An 11265-nucleotide genomic window follows, 5' to 3' on the forward strand; every position below is an offset into this window, starting at 1 on the left:
TTAAGTAAAATTTACAGTTCATGTAAATTTCTATTATTCCCGCACTAACTGCAATTTTTTTTTATCTATGATGTTCTTCAAGAAAGTTAAGATCCATTTNAATATCAAATCATATCGATACCGATAAACAACTGTCATCGTTTGCTGTTGATGTTTTAAAATATCTAGAGGTTTGGTTCAGAAGCACAATGTGACTACATCAATGTCTACATGGAACCATTAAATAAACAATTATCAACTACGTATACATTTGCGTATATGCATACAAGAGGAAGAACTTCATTTTTAACATGTATGATTAAATTAAAGCATAGAAGAAAAAATCAGCAACATCATGTATTTTTTATATTTATAAACAGGGATATGTGCTTGCTCAAAATAAACCTCATTTACTTTCACTTTTCTTTGAGTCTCCTTTGCATAACCACATTATTATCTATGTGGCCGGTGAGTTGCATGTATCTAGGTTTATAGCAAGTAATGGCATATTTCAAGTTAGTAGGTCAAAGTTAATGAAACGATATATTTTATGTATCTCCGAACCAGCTAACTGGTCAACGACAAACACATTTTGTTATTGGTTTGTTTTATCATTGAACACTTTAGATTTTATAACGTCTTTAACTTCCAATTTCAAACGGGCAGAGGAATTATTGTTTTACTAATGGAAAAGCAGTGCCTCTGTTGGTACAATTTACAACACTACAAACGTTAGTAATGAAACAACATGACAGGCCAGGTACCACACTAAATATCCTTGTACCTGTAATCATATTACATCACGTTAGGTGTATGGCTTCGTATTGTGAAAAAAATCAGTTCATATTAATGACATTCAAAAAGAAATTTAATAAGTAATATTTTTGAAAAGGTCAAGTCAAATGTGATAACAGTAATTATTTTAAGTGATTGTTTTTTCAACTTTAAGTAAAATTTACAATTCATGTAAATTTCTATTATTCCCGCACTAACTGCAATTTTTTTTTATCTATGATGTTCTTCAAGAAAGTTTAGATCCATTTTTATTCTGGAACTAATGCTGTGAAATGCCGAAAAGACACATTTACATACGACAATGATTAGATGTGTTTATCATGAAGTTTATTGTAGTTAATCCGGCAATGACAGTGGAAACAACAACATAATACCAAATTCTAACTTCACATATCAAACATTGGAATCCATGTGACAATGGGTCTTATTCATAGAAAGGATGTTCAAAGTTACTGATTTAATAGGGAACGTTGAATTTTGAATATGAACTAAAACATGTCGTGAACTACCTTTTTTAATTGAAAATGTAATAGTACTTTCCTTGTTAGGGTCAGCTCTGTTTTCTAACAATAACTTCACTATAGTAGATTTCCCACGTCGTACTGCTTCTGACAAGACATCAAACTGCAACAATATATCGGAGGAAAATCATATTATTCAGATTAAAAAATGTAACTGATGTGACATTGGGTCAAACTCATATTCATAGAAAGATTGTCGCATGTGACTTATAATATGGTGAACATTTTTTAATTGAAAATGTAATAGTACTTACCTTGTTAGGGTCAGCTCTGTTCTCTAACAATAACTTCACTATAGTAGATTCCCCACGTCGTACTGCTTCTGACAAGACATCAAACTGCAACAATATATCGGAGGAAAATCATATTATTCAGATTAAAAAATGTAACTGATGTGACATTGGGTCAAACACATATTCATAGAAAGATTGTCGCATGTGACTTATAATATGGTGAACATTTTTTAATTGAAAATGTAATAGTACTTACCTTGTTAGGGTCAGCTCTGTTCTCTAACAATAACTTCACTATAGTAGATTCCCCACGTCGTACTGCTTCTGACAAGACATCAAACTGCAACAATATATCGGAGGAAAATCATATTATTCAGATTAAAAAATGTAACTGATGTGACATTGGGTCAAACACATATTCATAGAAAGATTGTCGCATGTGACTTATAATATGGTGAACATTTTTTAATTGAAAATGTAATAGTACTTACCTTGTTAGGGTCAGCTCTGTTCTCTAACAATAACTTCACTATAGTAGATTCCCCACGTCGTACTGCTTCTGACAAGACATCAAACTGCAACAATATATCGGAGGAAAATCATATTATTCAGATTAAAAAATGTAACTGATGTGACATTGGGTCACATATTTAAAATCACATTAATTTTGTCAGAAATGAGATGTTTAAAATTAACGCAAAATTAGCCCCCCTTCACCTGTCATCTTTCAAATTAGACCCGGAAACCTGTCGATTACAAGTTTTCCGGGTCTCTGTTGTTAAATGACAGGTGAAGAGGGACTTACTTTCCTTAAAAATCCTGTTTTCAATCATACATACGTCGAACTGCAACAAAACATCGTAGGGAAATCATATTTATTTTGCTATGTGATGATTTAAAACAGGATTTTTAATGGAAAGTAAGTCCTTCGTCACCTGTCATTTAACAACAGAGACCCGGAAACCTGTCTATTAAAAGGCTCTCTGTGACACTTGTACATGTTATAGTGTTTATATACATATGAATTAAAAACCAACACCGAAATAAAATAAAACAGGAGAGAAGTAAACATTTATGCAATTGTCGACGTGATCAATAGATTATTTGTTTTTTAAAGAACACATACCGTCGATAAATGTTAGAAGCAAATTGATAACTAAGCAAGGTTTTTGTAACCAGTCCTAATAAACTCTCTTTTACAATCAGATTCCCTTAAAAACAAAATCAAGTCGAGCGGAAGATTTACATAATTTGAATCCATACAAATACTTTGCTGGAAAAAATCAACAACAAATTCTACCAAGACACATAATGTTCCAAATTGCATCACAATCATGCACTCATATGATCATCTGTCTTTGTAGGAGTTGAAAACTTTCATGGTAATGGAGGCGTTCATTAAGTTTCTTATGATGTTGGTAGTGTCAAGACTTAGCAAATCAAAACTCTGATAACATATGTATAATTTATTGATTCCATTTACTCCACTGTTGGTGAATACATTGCTGCAATACGACGTAAACCCTAATTGCTTTGTATAAACGTATATCACAACGTGATGTCTACACGAATATAGGCAACATAATAATTTCCCTTTTCTTATTCATTAATGAATGCCTTACAGTGAGATATGGTATACATTACAGTTACCGTGTCGCAATCTGTCAATTGCAGTCATCAAATTCCACGAATACTATAAATATACTGGTTTGAGACGATTCTAAATTTTGATTACCTATATTTACGTCAAGTATAATCGTGTGAAACTTTTTTTCCGGCAGCTACCAATCTCATCAGATTGAAGTCATATTTACATTGTTATAATGCATTCGCGAATTCACGAAACGTTACGAAGCAGAATCCAACGAATAGTGACTATATCCTCGACTGGGTCAGAGGTAATGTTTACCAATAAACCCGTGCAGCTACTTTTAGCCGCCGACTCAGTTCTAGCTTGTCAAGTGGAAGCCTTATAGTGGTAGACAAGACCATTTTGTCCACTTTAAGCGCACCTCATTGGTATAAGGCTTCATCGATGTTTACTTTCCCTTTATTGTGCATTTTTCTGTCGATTCTGTCTGCCTGCTTGGGCGACCACTCTGTACCATGGGCATCGCCATTACATCCTACGTGTCTGCACATGCTTAAAGTTATGTAAATTAGGCACGTTCGGAAATAAAAAGTAATTCGTTTTTGTTTTTATTTTAGGAATTTTATTTTTGTTATCTTTGACAAGTCTCACTTGACAAGATAGTGCAGTTCAGCTTTAACCGTGGTTTGTCCGAGTTAAGAGCAATATTCTGGCGAAAATGGACTACAACTCTAAAACTACGTAGTGGAAAGTCAACTACAGTGTCAAAACAGTGAAACCGATTTAGTTTACGATTTTGAAGTGGCTCTGCAGGCACCCACGTACTCAGCACCGAAAGCTTGATGTTACGTATGCGAAATGAAGGGCTTGTCAATCCCTCCGGTAGTTTGTGGTACTTCCTGTTGGCTTTCCACGCCGGGGCGATGCTGGATGATTGTCGGCGTTCTTTGTTCGAATGACCGCGATTATTTGTGGAATAAGTCAGAATGTAGAGCTCACATAATGGTTTTGGACAACCTTATCCTGCTATACCAACACGTTGATGCCCGATACTAACGGATGTTGATACAGGTTGCTGATCTTTTTGTTTCAGCTTTGTGGTAAAAACTAAGCAAATCGGTCAATTGTGTGTTGTCCCTACATTGCGTTCAAGAATCGAACAATTATAGATTCATTCGTCACTCGCATTTGTCGTTTAGTCGACTGAGAAAGTCGGCTCTAGAATTGTTTCTTGCCAGCTCTTGTGAACAGCTAATGTACACGATATTGTTTATTCCAACCGCCCAAATTGCCGTTACGATGTCGATGAGATCTTTGCATGGACCGCTTGTTGTGATAGGAAACAGCCGTTACATTGTCGGGACGAATTAGCATAGTCATCAGTTAGTCACTGTCTAAAAGACACTAAGATTGTAAAACACATTTCTCAGCCATTGGAGAACATTATGACTATCCTACAGATTTGTACCAAATTATTTTAGTCTATTTCTCGTTTAAAAGTCCACCCCCTCCTATTGTTAACACATCTGTCAATAGCTGAGCATCAATTATTGCAAACTATTTGTACCGCTCCTATTTCAACTGCACTTATCAACCATTTGAATTCCCCTTGTTCAGTATCGGACCACATCAGTGTAGATTCGCTATTAGTCTTTGAATGAACTGAACTATAAGCAACTCGAATTTTCAATTTACGCTGTCAATCGACCTTTGTTGTCACAACTTACTGCCCATTAGCACGGCCTTACGTTCTAGACTGAACGCTGAGTTTTGATAATGTTCTGCGTATGTCATCTCGCATTGTTTTCTAATGTGATTTTGGAACTTTAAGCAAGTCATTGTCATAACTCGTTTCTACAATGTATCTTTCAAAATGTTCACAATTATCTGGCACAAAACTACACTTATCTAAGTTTATTTGAAACCATGTCTTTGTGTTTGGAAAACTAATTCTACATGAGTTGCGATGCCAAATTCTTCAGCACAAATCTGACCCAAGGCGATTTCAAAATATTGTCTAGTCTTTATGTTTAGTGAGCATTTCACCGTTTTTCAGATAACATTTATAACAATCTGTAACAGACAACTAATATCCTCGTATAAGTTATTGATTTTACATATTGTCAGGACTGCCAAGCATGTTTTTGCTGCTTTCTCTGTATTCGTAGTCCATTTAAAATGTCCAAATATGACGATTTCGGAACGAGGCAGTTAAGTTAGAAATAAAAGTAGTGGCAAATGGCACAAAAATAGAGTCATGCATTTCCTATCTCATTTTGAAATAACTTTGAAAGGAATACGATTATGTCTTAGTTGAATATTCATTATCAGAAGTTAGTTGTACACCAGCCAATATCTAAATGAATAAATCTTTGATGGCATCTTAAATTTATTATAAGGGACCAGGTCATATATATTACCGGGAAGATGGAGACAAATCGTCATGAGGCTACCCGCACTTTTCCACTTACACGACAACGGGACAAACATTTATTTCATAAAAAACATTTACGGCATTGAACACTTTTCCAAATAATTTCACAAGTGCATGCATTGACAACGTTAAATAGAAAAAGAAAAATCAACAAACACTGTTAAATTACTTAGTAAAACTAGTTACCTCTGATGCTTCCTTTGACCACTATATTCATGACCATGCAGTAATTGTAAATATATATTTGCTCTCCCTTTTCACTTTTTTCATACGCATCATATGCTTCCATCATCACACACAATAAACGTTTAAAATACATGTAGAGGTGGATTGTATCAGATGTTGAACGTGTCATGCATAATATGTTTTCGTTGATTATTTACATGAGGATGTAAGCATATTTGTATATTTCCACTGCGAGTTCCTTTATAAGCATTAGTAGGAGAAATTACCTTTATGAACGCAATTCGAACAGCGTCATTTTGAAGCTCCTCTTCTAGTCTCGATTAATCTGAGACAACTGTTTTGTAGTAAAATCATAGCAACACCGTAGATTACTGTTTACAGACCAAAATTGGAGGGATGGCCACGGTATATAGAACCGGGACATTCGGAGTATACCGTGGCCGCTACCGTGAAAGTGTGACTGGAGCTGAACAAATCAGGATATTCTAAAAATCTTAATTGAGCTGATGACACAGAAACTTCAATATTAAAATCATAAGGAAATATATATATTCAGGTCAATAATAACTAAATATCTACCATGTAAATATAAGGATTGAACGGTATTTTTTCAATGTTTATGCCGGTATGATATTGAAAACAAACGCTGTTTATTACAGTACAATGAGCTATATTGAACCAGTCACAACAAATATTGGCTCGTCCCTTATCTGAGGAATTTGTATGAATAAAAGTATTTCCATAGTCTGAGTTCAGTCCTATTGTCCGAAACAAGCGACATAGGCTCATTGTCTATTTTGATTGACGACATTGCATTATCAATTATGTAAACAAAATTACACTCCCCCACCACCATCAGGAATTGAGTTCTCCTTTGTGATATATTTGCAAAACGATAATGTAATCACCTATTGTGACGTCAGGAATAATATTAAGGTAGTATGCAAGACTGCATTGTGTTTGACAAACATATGCAATTAGAATAACGTTAAATACAATCGCGATCGTGACACCCATATTTAACTAGTCTGATCTGCGTTTTTATCTCGTTCTATCAATCGATTACACAATAACAAGTTATTTGTTTTAGGATTGACCTTTGTCTCTTCTTTTCTATAACCTAATTATTCGGATACAATGTTACACTTAATGACATTATGCATAAAGGGGCAAGTATATATGTAATCTGAGACAGGTTTGTCTTGGAAAATTGCGATAACAACCAGGAATCGTCAAAATCCCTCATAGCAGTTTAGCGGTCATCTTTCTTTTCCATTCAATCGAAGCCGATTTGAACTATTCTATATCTGATGAGGATGGACTAAAACCTTAAAATAAAAAAATATCTTTGCATCAACTGTTGAATGTTGGATGTATTAAAAAATACCTTTTCTATATATTTATATATTGATTTTTTAAATATAACTTATGCATTATTATTTCAGCCTATTTAAAAAAAAAAAATAGTTTGCAAAACTACCAACAGTAACTCGAGAAGGGAAACACAGGACAGATAACAAACATAAGTTTATCAATGACGATAATGTGATAGTAGAACAACGACATTATCCTGACTGATACGTGTCTTTGTCCGAACCCGGTATTAGATATATTAGATAAAATAGGGAAAAGTGGCAAGTATTTCTATAAGTTAACGTTTTTACAATTTAAAGTTTAAGTTCGTTACATAGGTTTGTCTATTTATATACTTCGCTTGGGTCGGCATATTTATACATATAATTGAAAAGAAACCTAGTGAGATAATACTAAATATAAATACCTGAATATAAATACAATAGTATGAAGATAATATTTAATCTATCGATACCGATAGAAATGGGGGGCTTTATGTTGTTGTTGTGTTTTTAAATATAGTAGGGTTAGGGTTATTAAATCATTAAAACTTGTTATTTAATCGTTGATTGTTTTGTCATTGTTCACCTTAGATTCTATATCTACTTTAACTTCGAATTCCTAACAGACACCGGAACTATTTTGTTACTGGTAGTAAAGCCTTGTCACTGCTGGTAACATTTATAAACACTAGAAACTAAGGAAATGAAGCAGCATGAGCCCGGTACGATACTTAATATCCTTGTACATTTTTACCGATTTTATTACGTCAGGTGTATGTTTTTCAATTGAAAATCCGTCCATATCAATAACTGTCAGAAACACATGATATTAATTACACTATTGAACACAGGTAGGTCAATTTTAGAAACAATATTTATTTTAGATGATAACGAGTTAAATAATTGTAAACTTGACAGTCTAAATCAGTTTCTATTATTCTTGCATAACTTGTTTTTCACGGATGTTTGTCGAGAAATTTCAGTTCGAATTTTATTTTAGAAACATACCTATGACGCTTTTGATCATTATCATAAAAGGATACTATTGCTGTGACAAAACGCAAAGACACATGTACCATGTAACCGTTGTTACAATGGGTCATTCACAGTTATGTTCATGGAAAGTTGTCCAATCTTACTGTTGTTTTTTTTTTATTTTTATTTTAAAATAGAACTAGAAACGAGAATTTTTGTTAATTATAGTAAGCTACTTTAAATTTGAAATGATAGTTATCACCCCGTAAGGATCAGCTCCGTTATCGAACAGTAACCTCACTTGGTCAGATGTGCCAAAGCGTACTGCATCAAACAATACATGGAGTTGCAACAAAATATCATAGGAAAATCATATTTGTTTTCTTTGAAATGTGATTTTTGAAAATAACATTTTCAATGCAAAAAAGTCCCTGTTCACATGCCATCTAACAACAGAGACCCGACTAACTGGACACCTATACATGTTATAGTGCAGCTATAGCTGCGAATTAAAAAAACACTTTTTTTTTTGGTTTTCAGATCTTCTCCATCACTCCCGACTATCGTTTCTTAGGAAGTGCGACATTTTAGTTTGTCCTTGCTTAGTAACGAGTATGGGTCTCGCTGGGTATAAACAGCGCTTTAACCGTCAAAGCGGTTATTTTTTTGTTTTTTAACCGACACTTTGTATCAGATCAGGTGAATGCAATTGAAAATGAACACATCAAAGATAGCATTTAATTAAGAAAAGTCGTAATAGTAGTACAATACGACCAATTAAAACATCTAATGCACAATCATTTCCCCTCCCCAAACAAAACGGCTCTGAAAGAAGCAAACTTACGACTAACGCTGATGCCTACCGGTTAGATATCAAATTAGTTATAACCTCTTGTGCGTAAACAATATTTATTCCAATCATTTCCATGAGAACGGTTCTATAATCAAATTTCACATTGTTGACTACACATATGGGAGTGTCGCATTTCGCACGTGTTTTGCTAGTAAAGCGTCTACACGACGAAGACTTCGAGTTCATAATTCAGTTTTTGTGTGTTGGTGCAGTTCTATGCAAGTGAAAGACCGATGATATATATGAGATTTGAAGAAGTATGTTCAGTCATATACATTTTATTTTGGAGACACAATTTTCTAGAATGTGCCATAAGTAACAACCAACTTGACAGTGTTCTCAAAGTCTTCATGTGAGTGTGTTTTTAACTCGCACTGTCAGCTTTAATGAAATATTAGTATTTTTATAGGTTAACGTTTTTACAATTTAAAGTGTAAGTTCGTTACACACGTTTATCTATTTATAAAATTTGCTAGGGTTGGTACATTTAAACAAATGATTGAAAAGAAACCTAGTGATATTATTTTAATATAGATAACTGAAACAATTCCAAGTACAATAATAATATGATAACATTTAGTTTTATCGATACCGACAGAAAAAGATAGCGTTTTGTTGATGTTTAAATGTAGTAAAGTAAACTGTGTGTAGAATAAGGAACTGCATTGAATCCCGATAGCTGGTAGACTCAACTTAAAACGACAGATATCTCTGCGAATCAGATAAATGTTCAACAACAAACCTATTATTAGAGTATTGATTGTTTTGTCATTGTACGCTTCAGATTATATATCTTCTTAAAATTCGCATTCCAAACCGTCGACGGAACTATTTTTTAACCCTAACCCTAACCCCTATCAAAAACCAAAAAAGAATCTGATTGGTATCAGCATTTGATGTCATAAAATTTCAATTTCAACTGTCATATTCATGAAAGCTCAAAAGGAATATGTTCATAAACAGACTGTAACACAAACTACATATACAAATATTAATAGAAAGAGCGATACTATATACAGAACTATTTTTCATACACCAATAATAAGGTGAAGGTGAGACGACTCCTGGTGATAAAGCTTTTTTTTACCTGCAGGACATATAGTCTTTACGTTTCTATAACCTCTCAAATTCACCCTGAGTACACTGTCTATTAAATGCCACTCTTACAATATAATAATACTGCTAATGATCATTTATTAATATACTATGTAAATGAATCAAATATGTTATGGTATGCAGTGACATAACTACGTCCGCTTGGAATATGAATGTATCAGCATGTGTCGCATATCTTCACCTTGAACTTAACACTAGAGATCCGAAATATTTTTGTTAAATGGCCCTCTTTCACACCTACACATTTTGTAGTTTAGCTGCCAATCAAACAAAAAACTAATCAAATTTAAGAAACAAGAAAGGAAAATAATATTTGTATAAGTTGTTAAAATTTGTTGTGCAATTCAAAATGAAATATCGTTATATAGCCGTTATATATGTCTATTTATTTACTTCGCTAGGGTCGGCATGTCTGTCATAGTGATTTGAGTGCGACATAGTGAGATGAAATTAACTGTAACTAACGTAATCAGTACCAAGTTCAATGTAAGTATGAATATATCAAATCATATCGACACCGATAAACAATTGCCATCTTTTGCTGTTTTTTTTTTGTTTTAAAATATCTGGAGGTTTGGTTCAGAAGCACAATGTGACTACATCAATGTCTACATGAAAACATTTAATAAACAATTAACAATTACGTATACATTTGCGTATATGCATAAAACAGGAAGAACTTCATTTTCAACATGTATGATTAAATTAAAGCATCATGTATTTTTCATATTGATAACCAGGGAAATGGGCTTGCTCAAAATAAACCTCCTTTACGTTCACTTTTCTTTGAGTCCCTATTGTATAACTACTTGCGTGTCTATGTGGCCGATGAGTTGCATGTATCTACATGTAGGTTCATAGCAAGTAATTGCATATTTCAAGTNCCTATTGTATAACTACTTGCGTGTCTATGTGGCCGACGAGTTGCATGTATCTACATGTAGGTTCATAGCAAGTAATTGCATATTTCAAGTTGGTAGGTCAAAGATAATGAAACGAGATATGTATCAATGACAAACAAATCTTTTTTTATTGGATGTTTTGTCATTGTACATATTACATTTTTTAACTTCTTTAACTTCGAATTTCAAACGGGCAGAGGAACAGACCATGTTCCATACTAGATATCCTTGTACTTGTAAACATAATACATCACGTTAGGTGTATAGCTTCCGATTCCGAAAACAATCAGCTCATATTAATGACTTTCAAAAAAAAAAAAAAAAA

General features: G+C 33.5%; 1 protein-coding gene across 1 annotated transcript in view; it reads right to left on the minus strand.

Annotated features, from left to right (window-relative positions):
• Positions 1-106: 106 nt before the first annotated feature.
• Positions 107-11265, minus strand: part of LOC110447525 (putative ankyrin repeat protein RBE_0220) — a 13943-nt gene continuing 2784 nt past the window's right edge. Inside the window, exons 3-6 of the mRNA XM_021493292.1 lie at positions 2020-2103; positions 1785-1868; positions 1550-1633; positions 107-1398 (exon numbers count right to left, since the gene is read on the minus strand). Of these exons, the coding sequence (XP_021348967.1) occupies positions 1168-1398; positions 1550-1633; positions 1785-1868; positions 2020-2103 (483 nt within the window). The 3' untranslated portion in view covers positions 107-1167. The remainder of the gene's footprint in view (positions 1399-1549; positions 1634-1784; positions 1869-2019; positions 2104-11265) is intronic.

Source organism: Mizuhopecten yessoensis, unplaced genomic scaffold (genome assembly GCF_002113885.1).
Source record: "Mizuhopecten yessoensis strain PY_sf001 unplaced genomic scaffold, ASM211388v2 scaffold3457, whole genome shotgun sequence".
In the NCBI taxonomy this organism is placed as follows: Eukaryota; Metazoa; Mollusca; class Bivalvia; order Pectinida; family Pectinidae; genus Mizuhopecten; species Mizuhopecten yessoensis.